Source organism: Orbilia oligospora (genome assembly GCF_000225545.1).
Source record: "Orbilia oligospora ATCC 24927 unplaced genomic scaffold scaffold00043, whole genome shotgun sequence".
NCBI lineage: Eukaryota > Fungi > Ascomycota > Orbiliomycetes > Orbiliales > Orbiliaceae > Orbilia > Orbilia oligospora.
Window position 1 is genome coordinate 1,535,426 of NW_011645600.1, and position 21,389 is coordinate 1,556,814.

At 44.9% G+C, this 21,389-nt stretch overlaps 7 protein-coding genes across 7 annotated transcripts; 2 read left to right on the forward strand and 5 right to left on the reverse strand.

Moving 5' to 3' along the window:
• Positions 1 to 197: 197 nt before the first annotated feature.
• On the reverse strand, positions 198 to 1,152 carry AOL_s00043g457 (uncharacterized protein; the record flags this gene model as incomplete). Its single annotated transcript, XM_011120943.1, has 3 exons — positions 198 to 870; positions 974 to 1,050; positions 1,120 to 1,152. The coding sequence occupies 3 exons, from the start codon at positions 1,150 to 1,152 to the stop codon at positions 198 to 200; spliced, it is 783 nt and encodes a 260-aa protein (XP_011119245.1).
• A 1,001-nt stretch (positions 1,153 to 2,153) lies between these two features.
• Positions 2,154 to 3,712, reverse strand: AOL_s00043g458 (uncharacterized protein; the record flags this gene model as incomplete). The annotated part of the gene is made up of 2 exons (XM_011120944.1): positions 2,154 to 2,855; positions 2,936 to 3,712. 2 exons carry the CDS (start codon positions 3,710 to 3,712, stop codon positions 2,154 to 2,156), a joined length of 1,479 nt encoding a protein of 492 aa, XP_011119246.1.
• Positions 3,713 to 6,429: 2,717 nt separating this feature from the next.
• On the reverse strand, positions 6,430 to 6,835 carry AOL_s00043g459 (uncharacterized protein; the record flags this gene model as incomplete). The annotated part of the gene is made up of 2 exons (XM_011120945.1): positions 6,430 to 6,739; positions 6,819 to 6,835. The coding sequence occupies 2 exons, from the start codon at positions 6,833 to 6,835 to the stop codon at positions 6,430 to 6,432; spliced, it is 327 nt and encodes a 108-aa protein (XP_011119247.1).
• Positions 6,836 to 7,240: 405 nt separating this feature from the next.
• Positions 7,241 to 8,308, forward strand: AOL_s00043g460 (uncharacterized protein; the record flags this gene model as incomplete). The annotated part of the gene is made up of 3 exons (XM_011120946.1): positions 7,241 to 7,404; positions 7,507 to 7,626; positions 7,696 to 8,308. 3 exons carry the CDS (start codon positions 7,241 to 7,243, stop codon positions 8,306 to 8,308), a joined length of 897 nt encoding a protein of 298 aa, XP_011119248.1.
• Positions 8,309 to 8,762: 454 nt separating this feature from the next.
• On the reverse strand, positions 8,763 to 10,097 carry AOL_s00043g461 (uncharacterized protein; the record flags this gene model as incomplete). Its single annotated transcript, XM_011120947.1, has 1 exon — positions 8,763 to 10,097. The coding sequence occupies one exon, from the start codon at positions 10,095 to 10,097 to the stop codon at positions 8,763 to 8,765; it is 1,335 nt and encodes a 444-aa protein (XP_011119249.1).
• A 5,062-nt stretch (positions 10,098 to 15,159) lies between these two features.
• On the forward strand, positions 15,160 to 16,072 carry AOL_s00043g462 (uncharacterized protein; the record flags this gene model as incomplete). Its single annotated transcript, XM_011120948.1, has 2 exons — positions 15,160 to 15,180; positions 15,239 to 16,072. The coding sequence occupies 2 exons, from the start codon at positions 15,160 to 15,162 to the stop codon at positions 16,070 to 16,072; spliced, it is 855 nt and encodes a 284-aa protein (XP_011119250.1).
• A 1,500-nt stretch (positions 16,073 to 17,572) lies between these two features.
• Positions 17,573 to 19,636, reverse strand: AOL_s00043g463 (uncharacterized protein; the record flags this gene model as incomplete). Its single annotated transcript, XM_011120949.1, has 1 exon — positions 17,573 to 19,636. One exon carries the CDS (start codon positions 19,634 to 19,636, stop codon positions 17,573 to 17,575), a length of 2,064 nt encoding a protein of 687 aa, XP_011119251.1.
• Positions 19,637 to 21,389: the final 1,753 nt, after the last annotated feature.

A 21,389-nucleotide genomic window follows, 5' to 3' on the forward strand; every position in this document is an offset into this window, starting at 1 on the left:
GGTATTTAAACCGAGAGTTTCACGTCAATGCCATATCATATTGTTGATACCACCTCTCCTAAGTAGGATCGCCTGACAAATACCCCTAAGTACTACGTATCCACTTGTAATGTTAAGGTACTTGGGCATAGGTAGTAACTACCGCACATACTTGTTCTATTCTGGAGTCAGTATATTGATTGTGACGGGCTTCCGATTTAAATGCGATAAATCAAGAACTCAATGAATGGAGGGAAAGAGAAACTCACCATGAACTTCTTATGAAAGTCCGACCTCAGAAGGTCATTTACAAATTCCTTCTTCTTCCCCTTCTCTTCCACCCCTCTAGCCTGGTTCCGAAAAATCACGTCGTCGTCCCACCGCCTCTTCACATTGAATGCTTTCGCATTTAATAACGGATTCCCCCTTGCAATATCTATCTCCCTCTGTGCCTCCTCCTCTTCCGCCTTTTCCTTTTCCTCTTTCTCCTTTGCAGCTGCCCTTTCCTTCTTTATTTTCTCAAGTTCTCGCATTAATTCCGCTGTTTCATCTTCACTGTCTTCGTCTGAATCATCCGAACCTGAATCCGAACCGTCGTCGCTGTCTTTATTCGAATCTTTATCCGATCCATCGCTGTCGGCATCCAAATCGCGTGACTCTTCTAATATCCTCCGTCTCTTCGCTTCAGGTGTTTCTTCGTCCTCGTCTTCATCGTTATCTATTCGTCCCTTCCGTGTACTCCCTGTTACCACACTTGTAAGATCGTCGTCGCCGTCGGCCCGTGAACTTGTAGTTTCGCCGCGAAGTTTGGCGTAATGTGCTGCCTCGGCTTTGAGTAATTCGGCTCGGAGGTCGCGTTTTCCATCTGCAGTACCACCCTGTCCAGGTTTTCTGTTGATGATTAAAAAAACCCCAAATTAGGAATCATCAGGTCGCACGAATAACCAAAGAAAGGGAAGGAAAGTAGGGTTTGAAAGGAGAGTGTCGTACGTACCGGACTTTTAGAGCCGTATGTGCTGGGAGAAGACGTTGATGATAGGCTGGACCGCGCTGGGTTTCCTTCCCAACTGCCTGTGATCAAAGTTTTTAGCTTGTCTGGATTGTCTAGGAGTCGGGAATCGGGTGTCGGGGGTTCCTTACAGGATCAAACGTGGGACGATGGGCTGTCGTCATTTTCGCAGGGGTTTAAGATGGATACTATTCGGAGGAGAGGCGGTGTTTTGGATCCGGAGTGGTGATGGTTCAATGGCGATGAATGGAATAGGCTGGTGGAGTTTGATGCGCGAGTCGATGGGAAGTTTGAGTTTCAAATAGCTCCAAACAAGCAACCAACCTCACAATAACTCAATGGCTTCCTAGTACAAAATCCCCAAGTCTATACAATGGATATAAAATATTTCGCTACCAGGATCAAGTTATTTATTTACCCTGACGATTTTCTCTTTCAAAGATACGATACAGTGCAGTGCGGTGCTAGTTGGAAGAAAAGTGGGCCAGAACTGCGCGACAACGCATTATTATGGCCAAGACTGGTCAAAGTCCAACAGAAACAACAACAGCCTCGGCTCCAAAACTTGGTTTAATTTTAAGCATGGAAGTACGTAGTACAGTTAGTTCGATATATACTCGAATTCGAAAAATCAATATTTCCAAAGAACTGCTCTGTTTTTTGATTCAGATTGATATGAAAAGAGACCATACACTGCTTTAGCTCTACTGCGAAATTCTTAGGGTATCGTATTACCAGGTATCCCTCCATTTATTTCAATATGTACTCCAGTTGGCCCTATCGGACGGAGATACATCCTCACAACGTATTTGCCATGCAATCATTTCCCCCCTTCGGTTTGGTTACATTAAAGCAATCCGTGTATATTATAGTACTACCCTAATTAAACTAAAGATTGGACCTGAAACCTTATAAGTTAATATGAAAGAATATATATTCATCGTCTAAATCAACCGTGCTAATATATTTATCTATATACCATGCCCCTAACCTCTTCTCGATCTATAGACAACCATATCTCCTGTACTTAATCACATCGCTCGCTCTATACATATACATATACATATACATATACATATACATATACATATACATATACATATACATATACATATACATATACTCATCTCGTGTCATAAAAAACCTCGACGAACCATCATACCCTTTAATCGTAGCCCATCTCTTCAACTTCCTCCGCTGGGGGTTCCTCACCTGTCTTGCCACCTGCCTTCTGGTCTTCAACCGCCTCTTCAAGTTCCTCCTTGGTCTTCTCGTCAATCTTCTCGTCCTTGGCTTCCTCAAGATCTTCCGGATCGATTTCTTCTCCACCCTTGGCTGCCTCGACTTCCTCAGGTGTGGGAGTCCTGGTACCCTCAGAAGTAGGTTCAGCCTTATTGGCATCACCATCTTCGGGATCGGCAGTTGGTAGAATAGTGGTAGTAGTTGCCTCCTTGGTAGTAGTAACAATTTCTGGGGCCTTGGTGATGGTGACAATGCTATCTTGGGTAACAGTAACAACAGACTTGTTGTCAACCGTGACAGTGCTCTGTTGGGTAACAGTGACGCGGGACTCGTTGGTGATGGTAATAACACCCTTCTTGGTGCAAGTTGTGGGTTTCGCAACACCCTTGACGATGATTGTGATAACTTGGCCTTGGGTGACGGTGAGAACTTGAGCGCGGGTTATAGTAGAGATCCGAGTATTGGGGACGGCAACGACATCACCCTTGGTGACAGTGACAACATTGCCCTGCTTGACGGTGACGGTGACTGGTGCGGGTCTAACAGTAACAACAACTGGCTTTGGTGGTGGTGGTGGCTTTGGCCTGATTTGTTGGATTGGGACGCATCCTCCGAAGGGGCCGTTCTAGTGAGTGAAATGTTAGTAAAATGACTATAGTAATATGTATTGTTTTTTTTATGGGGGGATGATGCTATTTAAATTACCCTGGCACTGTTTTCACATCTCACGATGCAAAGATCCTTGAAGGTATTCTTTCCAGTTGTCGAGCTTCCGAGGCAGTTCAAGTTTGCAGGCATTGCTACTTTGAACCAACAGGTCTTTTGAACACCTGCGATATGGATGGAGGCTTTGGTACCGCCACAGTTCTTGAGAACCTTGAGGGGGACCGAGAATGCCTTTCCGTTGGCCCAGGTGTCGAGGTTACACTTGAAGTGTCCACCGCCATCGGCATTTACCTGCCAGGCCAAAATGTTCAAAACACCACCAGCGGTGACCTTAGGAATACCGTTCTTGATTCCCTTTCGTCCAGTAGCGATATCAGTTCTCGTCCCCTTGGCCACCTCCGAGTTAATCATCCAATCAATATTGCCCTTGATAGAAATGTATGCTCCGGCGTTGGCAGCCTGGGCCCAATACCACCTCCTCTTAGCATCGGTGATACCCTTTCCGCTCCATTTAGCGGGATGGAACTTTTGATACCACTGAGTGACGGAAAGAATGGAAACACCGCAAGTGTTCTTAAGATAACCCTTCCACCAACCAGTATGCACAGGTCTCTGGTTGAAAACTGCGATATCTCTTTGTTGCGGGTATTGAGCAAAACCCTTTCGGGTAGTGCCTGCGTGATGTCCAAGACCGAAGCCGTGAACATGAGCATTGGCGTTTCCGTATGCATCTACAAACACGACGTGGGCAGTTGTGACATCGCTGAAGCTGACGACAGCGACAAGGGCTGCGTTAAAAAGAGTGGAGAAATGCATGTTTTTCAAGAGAATGTCGTTAGATTCGTTTTAAAAAAATCCCGTTGAAGAGGAATAAAAATAAAATAAACCTGATCTGAAAGGATCGAAGGAATGAATGAATGAAGTTTGGGGTGTAAATGAATGACTATGACTCGGTGTGCACCAGTGAAGGACTGCCGTGAACTACAGCTGAAATCGATGGTGGCTCCGATAACTCCTGGGCGAAGAACCCCTTTTTATATGTATTTTTCTCCATGTATATCCAGATACCCTTATACACCAACTTACTGTTCTCGAGATGAATTACTTACCCGCTGGCTACCTATTGGATTTTTTTGGTCTAAACTGATATCGACATATTGTGCAGCTAGTTCGTAAACGCTCATCATCGCAAATCATGATATCGAACAACTAGAAGAGAGAAAAAGAACCGATACGAAGCACCCATTCGAGGGGTATAGGAGATTTCCTGATATCGTTCCAGGCTTATTCAAGTCAAATCAGATCATCGGGGCGTATTTTTCAGTTGTCACAGCCGAATTCCGGCAAAGACATATACTTTGTATCCAGAAGAAAAAAAATGATCCGAGTATACCAGTACTTGTGACCGTTGGCAAGTTCCTGCCCCCCCCCCCCCCCCCTTTCCACCATGTAATTCATCTGATCTATAGCTAATGATTAGCCCCAGCAAGATTTCTAGACTTCTAGATGTCTTCGGCAAAAGCAATATTCATCAACATTGACAAAAGTGCAATCCGGATCGATGATGCCAATAAATCCAAAGATTTTGCCACCCACTGCTAGGATCAGAAATTCTTCAAGCGGCGCCATGGCCAATAGGGATAAATACGTCGGTTAGTTACAAAAACTCGAGCTGTAAGATTACAGTATTCTGATAAGATATATACCATTTTCAGAACTTCGCGGGAAAGAGGCTCAAGCTAAACCACTCCGATACATCCATTGCGAAGTGGCGTTAACCTATGTTTTAAGATCTTAAGAATAAACCCAGAGGTATAAAGCAAGTATTCATCCTGTGCTAGGTGGTTCTAGCTTTCAGGCCTTGCTAATGCCGGCTAGCCGATCACCGAGGCCAGCAGGTTATCTTAATTAATTTGAAAACAGGATCGCGCTCGGTTATCATGCCATCTCGCATACATTTATAAAGAAGAACCTTCCCACAAGTGGTTGCCGCTGATACAATTTCATAAAAAATGCCAACTTGGTGCCTTATAAAACGCTTAGCTTTGAAGCTTAGATCAGACCGGACCTTCCGTCCCCGAATTTAGAGAGAGTTGAGCACCTAAACTATTATGTATACGATTGCATATATGCGTCTGTCAATCATATTTCGGGTTTAAAAGGGCCATTCTGTTGTGTTCGGCTTGTCGTCTCTAATTACCCAAGACGGTTAGTATACGTCGACCTCACTTACCGGAAATCGAACATTCTTCGCGATGGAAGCTAATAGCATGTAGTTTAGTAGTAGCTAGTGCATGTCAAATAGGCCACAAAAAAAAAAAAAAAAGATCACCAGAAAACGTTATCACGAGCCGCGGATGCATTGCCATGCATTTTCTCTAGATAGCAACCTGTTTAATTTAGGTAAAATACATTGCATCTCAATTTAGTAGTTACCCAAAACACAGATACGAAAGCCACGACAGATCACATTCTCGGCTTTCTTGCAAAGCTAGCTATAGACTAGTAGCTACCCGAGGACCGACCCGATATGTATGTATGCAATGTACGCACATGTACGTATCTCTGGCCATATCGGTTATTTACACCCAGGCTGCATACGTTCAACCGAAGTTGAGCAGATGCGCTGCGAGATAGAGTTCATGAATTCACCATCAGCCCTGATAGTTTGCCGACTACCCGGTTCAGCCGTCATGTTGAATGATGCCTACGAGTACAAATTGGCAAGCGAGATTTTGAATCAGGTAACATTTATAGGGGGTACTGGCCACTGTTTCTACCGATTGCGACACTGTGGGGAACCTGTACGTAGGATGTCTAGGTGTTCTTTTTGATACCAAAGTCTGAGCGCTGGTTTATTAATTTATATCTTTCCCACGACGCGGACAATTCGATTTCCGCCATAGACGGGGGTATATATGGCCATGGGATGTTGTACAAAATGGGGCAGTTATAACGTTACGCGTGTTTTAGTCATGACTAAATCCTATTTACATAACAGGAATATCGGTATGCACCTTATAAAGGGGTTAGAGGGGAGAACATCTATCATTAGACAAGGTCAGAAGGGGGGGTTAGATCTGGTTACCGCCGCCCGCATCGGCTGGTCCATTTTGGGTTATCGACGTTGGTGGTCGTCACGTGAGAGTCTTCTGAGATCCGGAAAAATGTACTTCCAGCCGTTCGCGATAGCATGGTAAGGAAAGCTTTGTGTCCACTGATGCACAGGCGTCTTTTTCCAACGTTCTTCGTGGATGGAGAGAAGAGTCTTCTTTCTTTTTCCCTCTTCCCTGTCCTCTGTTCTTGGTGTCAGTTCTTTGGTCTTCCCGCAACAGCCGTAAAACAAGATTGTAGCTGTGGAGAAAAGAACCACGAAATGTCGCGAATCGATGTATGAAGCCGTCAAAGGTGACGCTTCCAGCCGTAAACGCCTCCCTAGGTTCTCGCGTCGAACCACCGTGATAATACCGAAAACCCCCCCCCCTCGCCCCCCCCACATTTCCTCCCCCCGAAAAATCCAAGACCCCCTGTCATTAATGATTTCGAAAATTTTTCTTCTGGTAAAACAAATCCGTCCTCGAACTTCCCAAGTTGATAATCTTCGGACATCCATCTCTATCCTTCTCTAGACGTGTACATTCAAAGCAATAGAAGGCATCGGATATACCCTCGCCACCACAGACGATGCATTTATTTTGATAGTTGCCGAAGGAACATTCGTCGCAGATTCGGACGAGGGTTGTGGGTCGGACGTAGGAGTCGCAGACAGGACATTTACCGTCGCATTTATCGCAGAGACGGCCAATTGCTATGCCTGGTTGTTTGCGGCACATTACTAAATCACTATAGTGTTTTTGAATGTTAGTTTATATTCATTCATGTTTATAAATTGTGGCTGGTGAGGCGTGGGAGGTGGACTTACGGGTGATGGCGCGACATTGTGATGAAGAAGTCGTGGCGATGTTGGTTTAGGCTGTGGTATCGCGAGTAGTAACGTTACAATTATATTTCGTACTATGAAACCTCCGAAGCGATATTATTGACAATGAAGATGCGTGTGCACTTGGGTATATTGCAGAGATGTCGTGTGGAGTGGATTCAGAGGATCGAGAGCTGGTTGGTGGTTGGAGCTTTCTTATACTTAAACGAGCCGACCAAAAAATGAGTCGCGAAATTTCGGATTTCTAATGCGCCTGAACTCGAATCTTCCTCCACACCCCCGCCACTCCACCATCGCCATTACCACCAACTTCAACGTCACCGATACTACTCATCGGCACCGTAATCACCAATTTCCATCCACAGCTTAACCGGCCCACTCACTTATCATAATCCACCATCGCAATGCCAAAAGAGCCCGAAATTTCGCTCGCAGAAAAAACCTTCGTCCTCGAAGCCCTCAAGCAAAACCTACGAGTCGACGGCCGGAACATCCACTCCTTCCGTGACATCCAATTTTCCTTCGGCGATGACTATGGTTTCGTAGACGTCAGGCTGGGGAAGACGAGGTAGGTGAGTTTCCACCAGGCCACAGGCTACACACATATACACTCCCACAGTACCGGACGACTCAAACCTTTCGACATAAAAATCTAACAAGCCTTTAACAGAGTCCTCGCAAGGATCTCCGCTGAAATTATAAGACCTCGTCCGGACCGTCCGTTCGAAGGTACTTTCACAATATCCACCGAAATGGGTCCAATGGCTTCTCCATCATTCGAGGTGGGACGGTAAGTCCCCAACCATCTTCATCCACCTATACCAACCACCGAATCTAAACATCAATATCATCTATATAGTCCCACAGACCTCGATAATACCCTCTCCCGCCTCCTCGAGAAGTCTATACGCCGTAGTACAGCTCTAGACCTCGAGTCCCTTTGCATAGTAACCGCCCAACGCGTCTGGTCCCTCCGAGCCGACCTACATTTCCTCTCCCACGACGGAAATCTAATAGATACAGCCTGCATAGCCACTATAACCGCACTAGCCCACTTTCGTCTCCCTGTCGTCACCGTTTCGGGTGAGGACATAACAATACATCCAGTAACCGAACGAGTGCCTGTACCCTTAAGTCTACTTCACTGGCCGATTTGTGTTACATTCAGCTTTTTTGGGGAAGATGATGATGGCGAGATGGTTTGTGTGCTTGATGCTACTGCTCAGGAAGAGGCGTTAAGGGAGGGAGATATGACGGTTACCGTTAATAAGAATGGTGAAGTGTGTCAGATTTCAAAGAGTGGTGGTGTGGCAGTTGAGGCAGAGACGTTGATGAAGTGTGCGAGGAAGGCGGCGGAGAAGGTGAAGGGGATTGATAAGTTAATTGCGTCAGCATTGAGGGGGGATGAAATTGCTAGGAACAAAGGAAATCTGGATTGGTTGAAGGAGGGCAGGTCGGAGAATGAAAGGTAGACTCTGAATCCTAACACCAGATGACTAGGTTGATATTGAGTGGTAAGGGTTCAAAAAGAAAAGAAAAAAGCTGTCTACTTTCGAGGGCGTTAAGGTTTCTATTTTTGTCACGATATATGAAGATCTAAAAGGCGTTTAAGAATGATGTTTCTATTGAGCTCGCGCTATACAGTTTGATAAACCCAAACTATACGAGGATTGATAATGCATATGAAGAAAAATGGGTATGAACGAACGTCAAAAAGCTAACCCCATTAAAAGAATATGCCAAACGTGAATGAAAAGGGAACAGAGACAATGCAATAACGGGTAATCAGACGACTGAAACGATGCAGAAGCGACATGAAAGAAAAAAAAACATAACTCCCGCTAACTCACAGTTGACCCACCCTCGTTAGTAAACGCAATCAGTTAATCAAGAATAAGAAGCTGCTTTTAACCTCATTAACTATGATCACTCAGGTGGAGCCAGCTCCTCCTCATCCCCATAGAAGATCCCTCTCAGTTTCCTACACGCCTCCGTATAAAACCGATCTCTCTCTGGGTCCTTCCCATTCGGACTTTTATCCCATGCATGCGGTTGTCCCTCCACCATCCTCCACGCCACATTCTTATTCAACGGCTCACTCTGCAATCTATCCCTAAACCTCAACCCTTCGGCACAAAGCTCGTCGAACTCGCAGGTGTACAATAAAATATCCTTGGGTAAGCCCTGTAACAATCCATCCGATGCAACACCAGGAGACAAATATGGCGATGTAACATCTATTGTCTTTGGAGGGTATAAATAACTTGCATCGAAAAGGTTGGTGAAGAACTCCGGCATGCCCTTATCTGGTCGTACATTTGTCTTTCTGCGATCGCACCGCGGGCTCGTGAAGTCGAGGGAAGGGTACCAAGCACAGATCGTTACGATCTTTCCACCATGACGGCTCATGCTGAATGCACCTTCGGATGCAGCATCTGGAGGGAGAGGTGTACCCCCCGAGACATCAGTGGGGATCCCCATTAATGCACGACACTCGTATTGCCATCTGAGAGGAACGGTGAATGCCATGTTACCACCGGCTGAGAATCCAGAGACGGATAAACGGTTGATGTCGATTTTAAGTTCCCTGGCGAGATGCACGATATAGAATATAGCATCGACACCGTCTTCAACGGCTGTTGGAAACGGAAATTCAGGTGCTCGTCGGTAATCCACACTGACAAGGATACAATCCACTGCTCGTCTGACAGCATCTGCCCAGCGACAATCGTCAGTGGCAGATCCAATAGTGAAACCACCACCATGAAAATTGATCATAGCAGGGAATCCTTTGGTGTCGTTATCCTTCCCACGAGGTTTGTTGGGCCATCCGATCGGACAGTAGAATTGAAGTTTTATGAACCCTTTATTTGGTGACAAAGTAGCCGGAATTGTTCGAGTAAAAGTCGGCGATGGAGGTCGAGGGAGAGCAACGGTGTGTAAGTACATGCCGATATTCATGAGATTGCGCCATGTTACAGCTTCTAGATGAAGCGACCATCGTGAGCGCTTGACGATAGCGTCTGTTGTCCTGCTAGATGTGTTGGAGATGGAACGACGAATAGAAGGTCGTCGAGGGACAGTGAGGTTTTCGACAGTCCCTACTGAAGGAGATGATTGAGTTCTCTCGAGAGAAGGGAGGTTACAAGGAATCTTGAGGACATCGGTCTGATCATTCAAGAGTTCCACAGTGGGGTCTTCAGAGAGAGTTGTTTCTGAGGTGGTGATGTGGATTGTTGGAGGAGGCGAAAGAGCAGCCATGGTGACGGTTTCGGGCTGAAGTTAATTTGTTGGACAAGAAAGAGCCAGGGCTGAAGGAAACAATTCAAATGAAAATATTAATGCTCGGTGCCATCCAACTTGAGCTTCGAGATTATATTCTGATAATTGGTGATAGTAAGTACTTAAAAGCTTCTTCTTCTTCTTCTTAACTGACGTATTTGGGATGCGGTTAATCAAGTCCTTTTCAAGGAAGTTGTTATGTAATGATGAAAGAGAGCAGGATTGAGAGGGATGCCGCTCGACTCGACTCGAGATCTCACACAGCCGAAGTCCAAAGAAGCAGTTGAAAAGAAACGTTTCGATTTTAAACCTCGCAAACAAGTAAGAATAAAAAGAATAATAAAAATAAAAATAAAATAAGAAAGAATAGGAATAAGAATTGGAGAGAATAAAATCGAATAAAATCGAATAAAAAGGAGGGATTTCAAAGAGGCTGTGCAGGAATGCCTAGCTAATATTAGTCGTTACTGTGAAAGAAAATGGAGATTCGAACAGACATAGGTACTTACCGACTTCAAGGTATCTTAGGTAAGTAATCATGAAAATGACCCGTCTTCCGTGGGTCAACTAACTAACCTTTGCCCCGTCGACAGATTACAGAAACAGATACGGATACAGATACAAAGACAAATACGAATACCAAGACCTCCTGCTTGCCTCCTGCTTGCCTGCCTCCTGCTTGCCTTCTATCGTGCGACAGCCTAAACTGAAGCTAAGCCAATCCTCGTAGATAAGCGTCGCCAAGCACCAGCTAACTAGCACTAACAGGCCCGGCCACAAGGAAGGAGCGACTTACATAACTGGTGTGACGATGGCCGATGGACCTTTTGACGTCACCGCGAGGTCCCAAGACGACAGTATTGCCAATAGCCAAGTACCAAGATATCGTCTATGGTGTACTTGAGGATATAAATGTATCGCCGTTGCCATCATAGAGGTGTCAGTATGCAATAACATGACAATGCAACTGGTAAGGGGTACCCAGCCCCGGCGCCCCGGCCTGATCATGTTTGTTAATGGTTGCATCTCGGTGGCAAGCGTTTAAAGCTTCGATTCAAGACAACCTCAAAGGATAAAAGAAGAATCTTCTCGGGCACTTCGGGCCGAATATACCTTCTTCTCGCTCTCATTCTCGTTCTCCTCGTCGTCGTGAAACGTATACATTCCTACGGAGGATTCCTGCAGATACAATCCCGCCATATTGTCATATCGGCATGTTTTGTCTGATATTGCGTGGCCTGACGATACGATCTGATAAATCGACACGATACGATATGATATGGTATGGTGTAGTATAGTATCTTGGGGCACGAGGAAGAGAAAAAAAGGTTAAACAACTAGGGTTTTCTCTCCAAGCACACTATGTTAGGCAACCAGCGGAGAACGATATCGAAAGAAATTTCGAAAGTCCCGGAGAATCTTCGGCCATTGCAAGGTTTGCAGAATATTTAACATTGGACGAACAAGCCCGCCTACGGTTCAAAGTGGTTCGATATGTAACCAGCCAAGGCCATGGCCATGTTAGTCAGCACCGACGCCTTCCGACATTCAATCGGGTTTTACGCAAACAGTGGCTAAAGTAATAAATGGTTTGATATACTATATAGGTAAGTACTTACTTAGGTGTGCCGAGTGAATGGAAGGTTTGTAGCGAAATCTGTAAGCAGGTGTATTTATAATACTAGATTTCATGGGCGTAACTACTTTTTTGTACCGGTGATGCTCGAGGTCTCCTCAAAACCAATACTAGCAATCCTCAGCTCAGTATATTAATAGTATCAAATTGAATAACTCGTTCTAGTTTACGGAGATTTCGTATCTTATTATCAATCTTGAATTAAAATTACATCGAAGGACTTGTACAATTGTATAATTACCCATAAATATACACTTGATAGACATGGCCGGCATAGTTTCCATGTGTAGTTTCCATGCACGTCCCAAAGCTGAGTACGATTTTTAATACTAGAAGTACCTATCAAATTATATGAAGGTGCTCGGATCGAGAGTTTTTAATTATATGTAAAGTATCCTGGAGGATGCAATTATAGCTAGTAGTTCCAGACTAGTTCTAGTATCCCAGTACTATCTGCCAGCTACGCTATACATATCCTTAAATTTGGAGTTTTTAGAATGACTAGACGGTTGACGCCATGAAATACCGATTGCATATTCGGAATATTTCAATTGGCTAGTAAATTAGTAGCCACATAATAATGCTCTTGGTCTAATCTCACTAAATTTATAAACGGTGCGCGGTGGACCCGTTTAATCTTCATGAAATTGGGATCGATACTTACCAGTGATAGATACTTAACTACACGGAGTTAAAAAATAAAAAAATAAAAAAAAAGGAGCAAGGAATATTGGTTACCTCGAGAGCATGAGCAGGGTATAAGCAGGGAGCAGTAATTAAGCTCAGGCCTGTCGCACTGTCGCAAGCTTAGCTTGCTGCATCTGTGCATACCCGGCTTCAAAGCTTCAACCTCCCGTATCAAGATACGCTGCAGTACTGCGGTTTATAACTTACCAATGAAATAGACGTATAGACTACCAGCATATCTGCACGATCACAGAGCTCTCCAAATCCCAACTTCTCCTCATTATAATTAATTCCAGCTCTCCGCGGCATTCCAGTTATCGCGAGCGCCGAAAGACAAAGCTTTAGGCTTGCAGGTTTACCAGCCACCATTAATATAACGCCACCATTGACATAGCCACAAGAGAATGTAATGATCATGGGTCTTGGCTGGTAAAGCTTCATGCTTCAGCCCTATTAAGTCAGTATTTCCTACTATATATGTATACTTTATCTTCGCCATTTGACCGTATTTGCCACGATTTTGACAATCTAGACCGCCACCGCTAGACCTGACAGTCTTACAATCCGCGCGTGGCGAGTGAACTACATCCATTGGACTGCACACTGCATGTCGACTGAAAGCTGGGTCCATGCGTAGCATCGAATCGATCTCGGGGTTAACCAAATTAAAACTTGGCCCCGCCCTCCCCGATATGATAACCAATTCGATGCCCATGCAATGACCTCTTGCATGCATGAGAGCGGAGGGGGAGAAAAGTTGGATGCCTCGACCTCTAACCGACATCATCACCATCATCCCTCCACTCGATGCATAGACCCATCTCCATCGAGGCTACCCATTCTTCGCTAGGAATATCAATTGAGAATATATGTAAGTAAGTAAGTACCTACTCAAGCAACTCGGTTAAAAATGACAAGAAAGCAGGAAGAAGGAAAGAAGGAAAAGCATTCCTCGCATCGACGCGATTCATATGATCCATGGCTTTTCTCAGCCCGTACGTACTTTAAGTACCTAGGTATCCATACTTACCTACAAAAATGTAACTCCAAAGTACCCGCCCACCGCGGACTTTTACCAAAGATACATAACATCTACCACGTTTTAACTTTCCCGCTCTTCCCCGACCCTGCAGCGCATCATGTTAAGAACAATCCAGATTTTCTTTTCTTCTGTGGAAGTTAAGCTAGCTAGCCCCACACCCCTCACCGCGCTGGCGCTGGACTTGACATTTCTAGACATCGCTAACTAGACTATTCTTCTTTCCCCCTCACCAGGATTGTAGCGTTCTATGTACGTACAGTACCTACTTTTGGCAAGGTCTCAAGAACAAGCTTAAGGTACAGCCTCAATTGGCTTGCATATTGCATGACCGATATTCCCTCGTCAACCTGTTCAAGCTTCTTAGCTTTGCATTCTAACCTTGTTACACGTTCCTTTTTTTATATTTTTTTTATTTTAATTTTCTTGACTTTCAAGTTCCTTTAGAGACCTTGTGTATATGCTTTTTCCCTTCTCTCCTTCTCCGTGGATACCCCATCCCATCCATTGATATCCACGCTTTACACTGGTCTTGCAGGTACCAGTAGTTGAAGTGAATGTAAAAGCGGGGTTCCCACCTTAAAAAAAATAAATAAAAAAGGCTAATTCATGTGACGTACGCGCGTTAATGCCGACGAAGAAAGGGACGGTGGGACCTGAGAAGGGGGAAAAATAAAATAAAAAAAAGCTTGTAAGTTGGGAAATTCAAATGGCGCATCATACGATATAACAGTTTACAACTGCATTCAGATGCATACATTTTTTTGAACCCACGGAGTTTACCACCTTATTTTGGAGAACAGGATGAAAAAAGAGAGAAGAATACTCAGCCCGCATCTCAAATATACCAATGATCATGGGTGTATGGCATCATGCATCCCTTTTTTTTTTCTTTTTCTTTTTATTTTCTTTCTTTTCTTTTCCCGTAAAGTCCTTTTTGATCGATCTTCGCAAAGAAGAGAAGAGGAGGGGTTGTTTCGTGATCAAGAGAGAGATAGGAAGCGAAAGCAATGATCTCATCCAAATGCAGCGAGCCAACATATGTACATTTCCCCTCTTCTCCAAAATAACGCGCATACTGCGGTTCCACGGTGGGGATAGCTAAGTCCTGATTTGCAAGAAAGAGAAGAAAAAACTATACAACGTTCTAGCCTACAGGAACTATAACTCCTGCGGGTTTATACATGGTATGGATTTGGTAACATGCCATACTACTCGAGCGTGAAAGTTACCTACCCCGGTATTCATCGGACACCGATTTTGAAACCCACACCCACATGGCTTCTTTTTTTTCTTTTAGAATTTCATGCGCGATGTGAGGCGGGCCTTTGGAAGGGATGGGATGGGAAGCTGTAAGCTGAGCTGCTGGGGTAGCTAGCTGAAGCTAATGTAATGCGGATGGGAGGAGGGGGGGCTGTATATGCGTCTGCACCAGATACTCACAGTCGTACGATCGAATGGTAATGAAGTCAGTAAAAGAGTAAGTCCATCGAGAGGGAACTAAGCAATCCGGATATAAATTGACCCGAATCCCCAGCTTTGATCCTACTTCTTTTTTATATATCACTATCATATCATCATCATCATCAAGCAGTAGTTTTTCCTCCAGGCTAAATCTAAAACCAAACTTCTCCATCAATACTTTTAGTAGTTTTCCATATCTTCCCTTCATATCAAAAATGTCTGGCTACGGTGACGATGTAAGATCTAACTATGATCCCTACATGTATATACATACTAATCCATATACATCTATAGTCCTACGGCAGCCGCCGCAACGATAACGAGGACTCCTACGGCTCCTCTAACCGTGACGACTCCTACGGATCTTCCAACAAGAAATCATACGGAGACGACAACGAAGAGACCTCCTATGGATCTTCGAACAAAAAGTCCTACGGGGATGATAGTGAAAACACTACATCCTACGGATCCTCGAACACTTACGGTTCCTCCAATGATGACTCCTACGGATCCTCAAACAAGAAGTCTTATGGAGACGACAGCGAAGAGACCTCCTACGGATCTTCGAACAAGAAGTCCTCTGGAGACGACAGCGAAGAAACCTCCTACGGCTCCTCCAACACTTACGGTGGCTCCAAATCCAACCGTGACGACGAAGACTCCGGATCATACGGCTCCTCGAATAAGAAATCCTACGGCGGCGACGATAGCGAAGAAGCCTCCTACGGCTCCTCCAACACTTACGGCAGCTCCAAACCCACCCGTGACGACGAAGACTCCGGATCATACAGCTCCTCAAACAAGAAGTCTTATGGAGACGACAGTGAAGAAACCTCCTACGGTTCCTCCAACACTTACGGCGGTTCCAAATCCAACCGTGACGACGAAGACTCGGGATCATACGGCTCCTCGAACAAGAAATCCTACGGCGGCGACGACAGCGAAAACACCACATCCTACGGTTCTTCAAACACCTACGGTTCTTCCAACGACGATTCTTACGGTTCCTCGAATAAGAAATCCTATGGTGGCGATGATGAAGATGGTGCTAGAGTATCTAGCTATAATCGTTCATCAGATGATAACGAGACCGGTACCTATGGAAGCAGACGTTCCGATGACTACTAGACGTTCCTTTTTTCTATCTTATCTGATTAGGGATATAATAGCACCTATCTATTTCCATCTAATTACTATTTTTTGTTGGATGTGATATATATATAGGCAGAGTTGAATGGGAATCTGAGAACTAGGAATGCAAAATTGGGGGAAAGACACACACAAGCTAGGCTTAATATTGAAAGTAGCCTTTTAGTTTTATCAATTTTGTTTTATTTTTAAACTGAAATGAAAAGACAAAATGAGATAACATCTTTTTTTTCATGGAGTCGATGATAAATGAGTATACTGGTACAAGTGATTTCTTTTTAATAGCCCCCACGGCAATATATATATATAGCCAATCCTTACACCCCGAGACTGCATCCACCCTAGCAGAGTATTTAAACCTTGTGGAGCTTAGTATACCTAGATGGTTCCACAAAAAATAAGTTCGAATCCGAATAATCCACCGCATTCGTCAAAAAGACCAAAGCAATTAATCATAAAATAAATGTGTGGTCCCAAAAGGTTTGTGTTATTTTATGTGTTGTCCTCGACCAAAAAATCCCACTAACAGGTACCAAGAAACCCCCTGTACATGATGGCAAGCAAGCAAATTCAAGTTCGAACGACCTGTCGACAATACAATGACATCAACAGCCACGAAAATCACGACGTCAACAATCTACTTTTAATTACTTTTCAATATAGCGAAGGGATATGATATCGAGCTACTTAGTTGTTAGTTTTATTATTTTATTTTTTCTTTCATTTACACCACTCTTTTTTTATGTATATATGTATGTAGAACTACTTGGGGTAAACCAACAGGTAATCCGCTTTACACAATGCCCAGGCTTAGCATTTAACAGATTTTTTTTTGATATCATGCAAGTGCAATGCTAGCGAGTCAATTCGATCGAGCCAGAAAAAAAAAAATCCACAGTTTATGGAGTGCGGAGGGTATATGAATTTCATATGGTGTGAGAGGTGAGGTTTGAGATACAGGAATTCTTGAGCATGACAGAAACGAAGAAAATGAAAAAGGTCTTAAGAAAAGAAAAGAAAGAAAGAAAGAAAAAAATCTCAAAAAAGAAGTGAAAAGGTTCGATAAGAATATCATATATTAATGCGTTAAAAAAAAAAGAGCTCAGATACTAAGGGGATTTGTGGGTCGGGATTTCGGTGGAGGGAGGATCCAAAAAGATAAAAGCATTTACATAGAAACGAAGATGTGGGGAAGAAAGAGAAACAATATCATGATGATGACTACAAATAAGTACGTAACAATAAAGATGTGATATTATAGCATGATTAACTTTCGGAAACATTATCCGTACTCTTCGTCCCCTTTCCCTTCCTTTTTTCCTATTCTTCAAATCGATAGAATTGTGAAGATGTGTATGCATAATTAAAACAGAGTAAAAAATAAATTTTGCTTCCTGTATCGTTCTTTCGGGGTGGTGTTCTCTCTTGTTCCCTCTCTTATGCTGTTGAGAACGAGGAGTTTAGATGACTCGTTCTTCTTTACTCGTTCTCGGGCCAGGCATTGCCTCCCATGGACATACCGAAAGAATGTCCGTTTTGGTTACCATTCGAGTTCCCGCCCATCAAGCTCAATACTGGCAAACTAACGGCACGGTTATGAGACGAAGATCGGGGGAGTCCGAGGTTGTTGTTGTTGCCATTGGCGGGAATCTGGCCGTTGCCATTGGCGACTCCGTTGGCGGCGCCATTCTCGGGTGGGTAAGCAGCGAGCTGCTGGATGGCGGCATTATATGCGGCGGCTTCCTGCTGCTGCTGCTGCTGAGCGAGATAGGCATGGAGGGGGTTGGTGGTGATGTAGCTGGTCTGGGCTTGTTGCTGCATCGAGTTTGGGGATGGGGAGAGGGCTGGTTGGGAGGTCGGGGAGCCAGAATGGTGGGATGGAGGTCCGTTAAGTCCGTTTGGGGACTGTTCAGCACCATTGACCTGGACGTTTGGAGCGTTCTGCCTAGGAGCGTTTCCGCAGCGGTCCTTTCCAAAGTTGATCTTGAATTTACGGTAGTCCTCCTTTCCGCGGATGGCTTCGATTGCTTTGATGGCATTGGCAATGTTGGTGAAGTTAACGAAAGCGCAGGACTTTTCACGGAGGGTGTTGACGAGTTCGATTTCGCCGTACTCGGAGAAATCTTGTCGGAGACGCTCTTCAGTCCATGTTTCGTCCAGGTTTCCAATGTAGACGTTCCTGGAGGCTCCGCCGGAGACAGCGAGAGCAATTGCTGGTGGGAGGGCACCAGAGTGCTTTCCCCAGCCAATCTTGAGGCGTCGGTTATGGATCATAAGACCTTGCAAGTTGGAAAGGGCGTAGAAGGAAGCGGCAGCAGTAGGATCAATAAATGTAACGAAGCAGATGTGCTTGTCAGCGATATATCGAATGTGATGAAGAAGACCGCCTCGAACAACGTTGCAAATTTCTTCGATAGTGGTTTCCGGATGAATATTGCCAAGGTACACAGTACGATTGCCAAGATTATTATAACCACCAGCAGAGGTAGCTACAGCGGCGGCGGCGACAGACTGCTGGGCAATGGCGTTGGAGATAACCTCGCGGTCCTGACCACTAAGAGCGTGGGCCATACTTGGGTTGATTCCAAGGTATTGAGCAGCGTTCTGCTGCTGGGTCTTGGAAACGTAGGCGCATCTATCTTTGCCGTAGTAGACACGACGAGGAGCTTGCCATTTGGCCTCCTGTGGGAGTTGGGTAACTGCCTTGATTGCATTTCCAATCGACAAGAAATGTACGAAACCGATATTCTTCTCCCTCACCAATTTGACTGTGTCAATGGCACCGAACTTGCCCAACTCGGTTCTCAATTCCTCTTCACCGATGTCTTCTGGGAGATTGCCCAGGTAGACGTTCCTGGAGGCACCGGATTGCTGAACGGCCAGGGCAACAGAAGTTGGCACCTGAGATGGCTTTCCCCAGCCAATTTTGATATCCTGACCCTTAATCGAAAGTTTCTTCAAGATAGCGTCAGAATGGAAGTGGGTTGCTGAGGAACCATCCAAGAAGGAAATGAAGGCGCAGTTCTTATCTGGCAAGAGCCTGACGGACTCAATAGGACCAGATCGAACATGTCCGAGAATTTCTTCAGCAGAAGTTTCGTCTGGAATGTTTCCTAGATATACAGTTCTCGAAGTGCCAGAGACCATACCAGCGGGGAGAGGAGATCCGACAGTTGGGGATTGTTGAGGAAAGAAGGTCGCGTACTGAGGAGTGAATGCGGTTGGGGAAACAATACCACCAGAGTTGTATGCCGTTGGAGAAAGCGCCGCGGCCGGGTTCTGTTGGTTGAATGCTCCAGGGAATTGGCCGAATCCGGTTTGTGGGGTGCCAGTTTGGAAAGGGGATCCAAGCAAAAGCTGGGATGGCAGAAGAGGCGTGAATTGCATCTCCATTCCTCCAGGGGAAGCTATATTGTTATCCCCCATACCGTTTACACCGGTGATGATGGAAGGAACTTGCATACGACGTCTAGCCTGGGCAGACATGTCGTTTCCATACTGGCCGGCCTGAGAGGCCGCCTCTGCGGCAGAACGGTCACTCATATTGATCGACTTGGACAGAGGGTGAGGCTGACGAGTGGAAGCAGTAGCACCTGAGCCGGAGTCTAAGTTATGGACTCCTTGCAAGTGCGGTGGAAGGACAAATTTGTCCGATGCTTGAACCTGAAGGACGGCCGTGGTGAATGAGTGATTTTGGTGTTCGGGTCACTAAAAATGACCAGAACAACAAAGACCGCGAATTAAGGGGGTAGACAAGTAAAGCCTATAAGAATGTCGTAGACTCTAAATTGTCGTAACCAGTTTGCACCTTTCGTCCGCCAATCGATCAATACTCGACAGATTGCACAAAAAAAATAAGTATCAAAGCGACCACGAATTGAAAACCCCGTCGAAATTCTGTAATTTTAAAATGTACGGTAGAAAGGGATAACCAAGGTTGCCAAATGCCCTTTCCGCCGACGTTAAAGACAGCAAGAAAAACGAAGGCGAAAGACCGTGAACGTCAAGAAGGAGAATGAATCTTTCAAAGTTTCTTGAGCCGACTATCGAAGCTACCCGTCAGTATCGATGAGACATAAGATAAAAGTAATGTATGTCGTAGGAAGAAAGAAATAAAGTGCACTGTATAAGGGGTCTCTCCAAGAGATCGAACGGGAAAAATCTAGTTGGAATCGAATCGAACAAGAATCCAATCAAGCAGAAAGGAAGGAAGCGGAGAGTAGGGATATCTCTCTGCCTAAGAACGAAAGATAAAGATTGACGATGAAGAGAAATATTCACACACACACGAGACCAGTGCGGATATTGAAAAGAAGAGAAAAGAAAAGAAGAAAAAAAAACTAACGAACGACAGAAAAAAGGCGAGGATAAAGCCCCAAAAGAGGTCAAGGCTAAAGGAGGAGGAGGTGCGAGAAGAGGAATAGTGCGGGTTATGTCAGGACGGTAGACGACGGGCAAAGGTAATTAAAATTTGGGGGGGAAATTTCTGATAAAGAGACAACCACACACAAATTCAGAGACACCAACCCACACAAAGCGAAGCGGTGAGCAAGAAAAAAAACCCGACTGGGGGAATGAGAAGAAAAATAAAAAAATAAAAAAATAAAAATCTTAATCTGGCTGCAACCAACTCTTGTTAAAGCTGCTTTTTGCCGAAGAGATCAATTGTGAGGATACAGGCGCAAAATAATTAAGATACTTGCATGCGGCAAGATTGCGAGCAGATGCAGCTATAATTTCCAGATTACAACCCCAGACCTGGCCTGGGCCAGCTCCAAGGGCAATTGGGAAATTACCAGATGTCTGGTATTGCGCCCATCCAGGCTAGGACAAACCATTCTAATGCGGTCTTTCGCGCTGGGAGGAGAGCATGTGCAATGAGATTAAACAGAAGGCGCACATTTGACGTCCATAACGCCAGACTTCAGCAGTCCTTCCGTCAATATGAGGATTGAGACCCTGGCCGTCTGGTGATCATGACGCTCTAGAGCAAAGGTTTGCCAAGCACTAGAGAAGTCTAGAATATGAGGTTTGTCCCAAGGGTAAGAAAAGGAGACTCTTTGCAGGGTCTCTCTTGACTTTGGTTACCAATGCATGCCTGTGTCGACAGGCGGAGACCTAGGGTCAGCAAGTTTCCCAACATATAGGAAATTGCGGCCTCATAAAAATGCCCCCAGCTGTGCAACATCGTTCAAACAGAGCCGAATCATGCGGTCACGTACCTCACCAGGGAAGATACGTTATATTGCATTGCAAATACGGGTAACGAAAATCAGACGAACAAAACCACTTACGT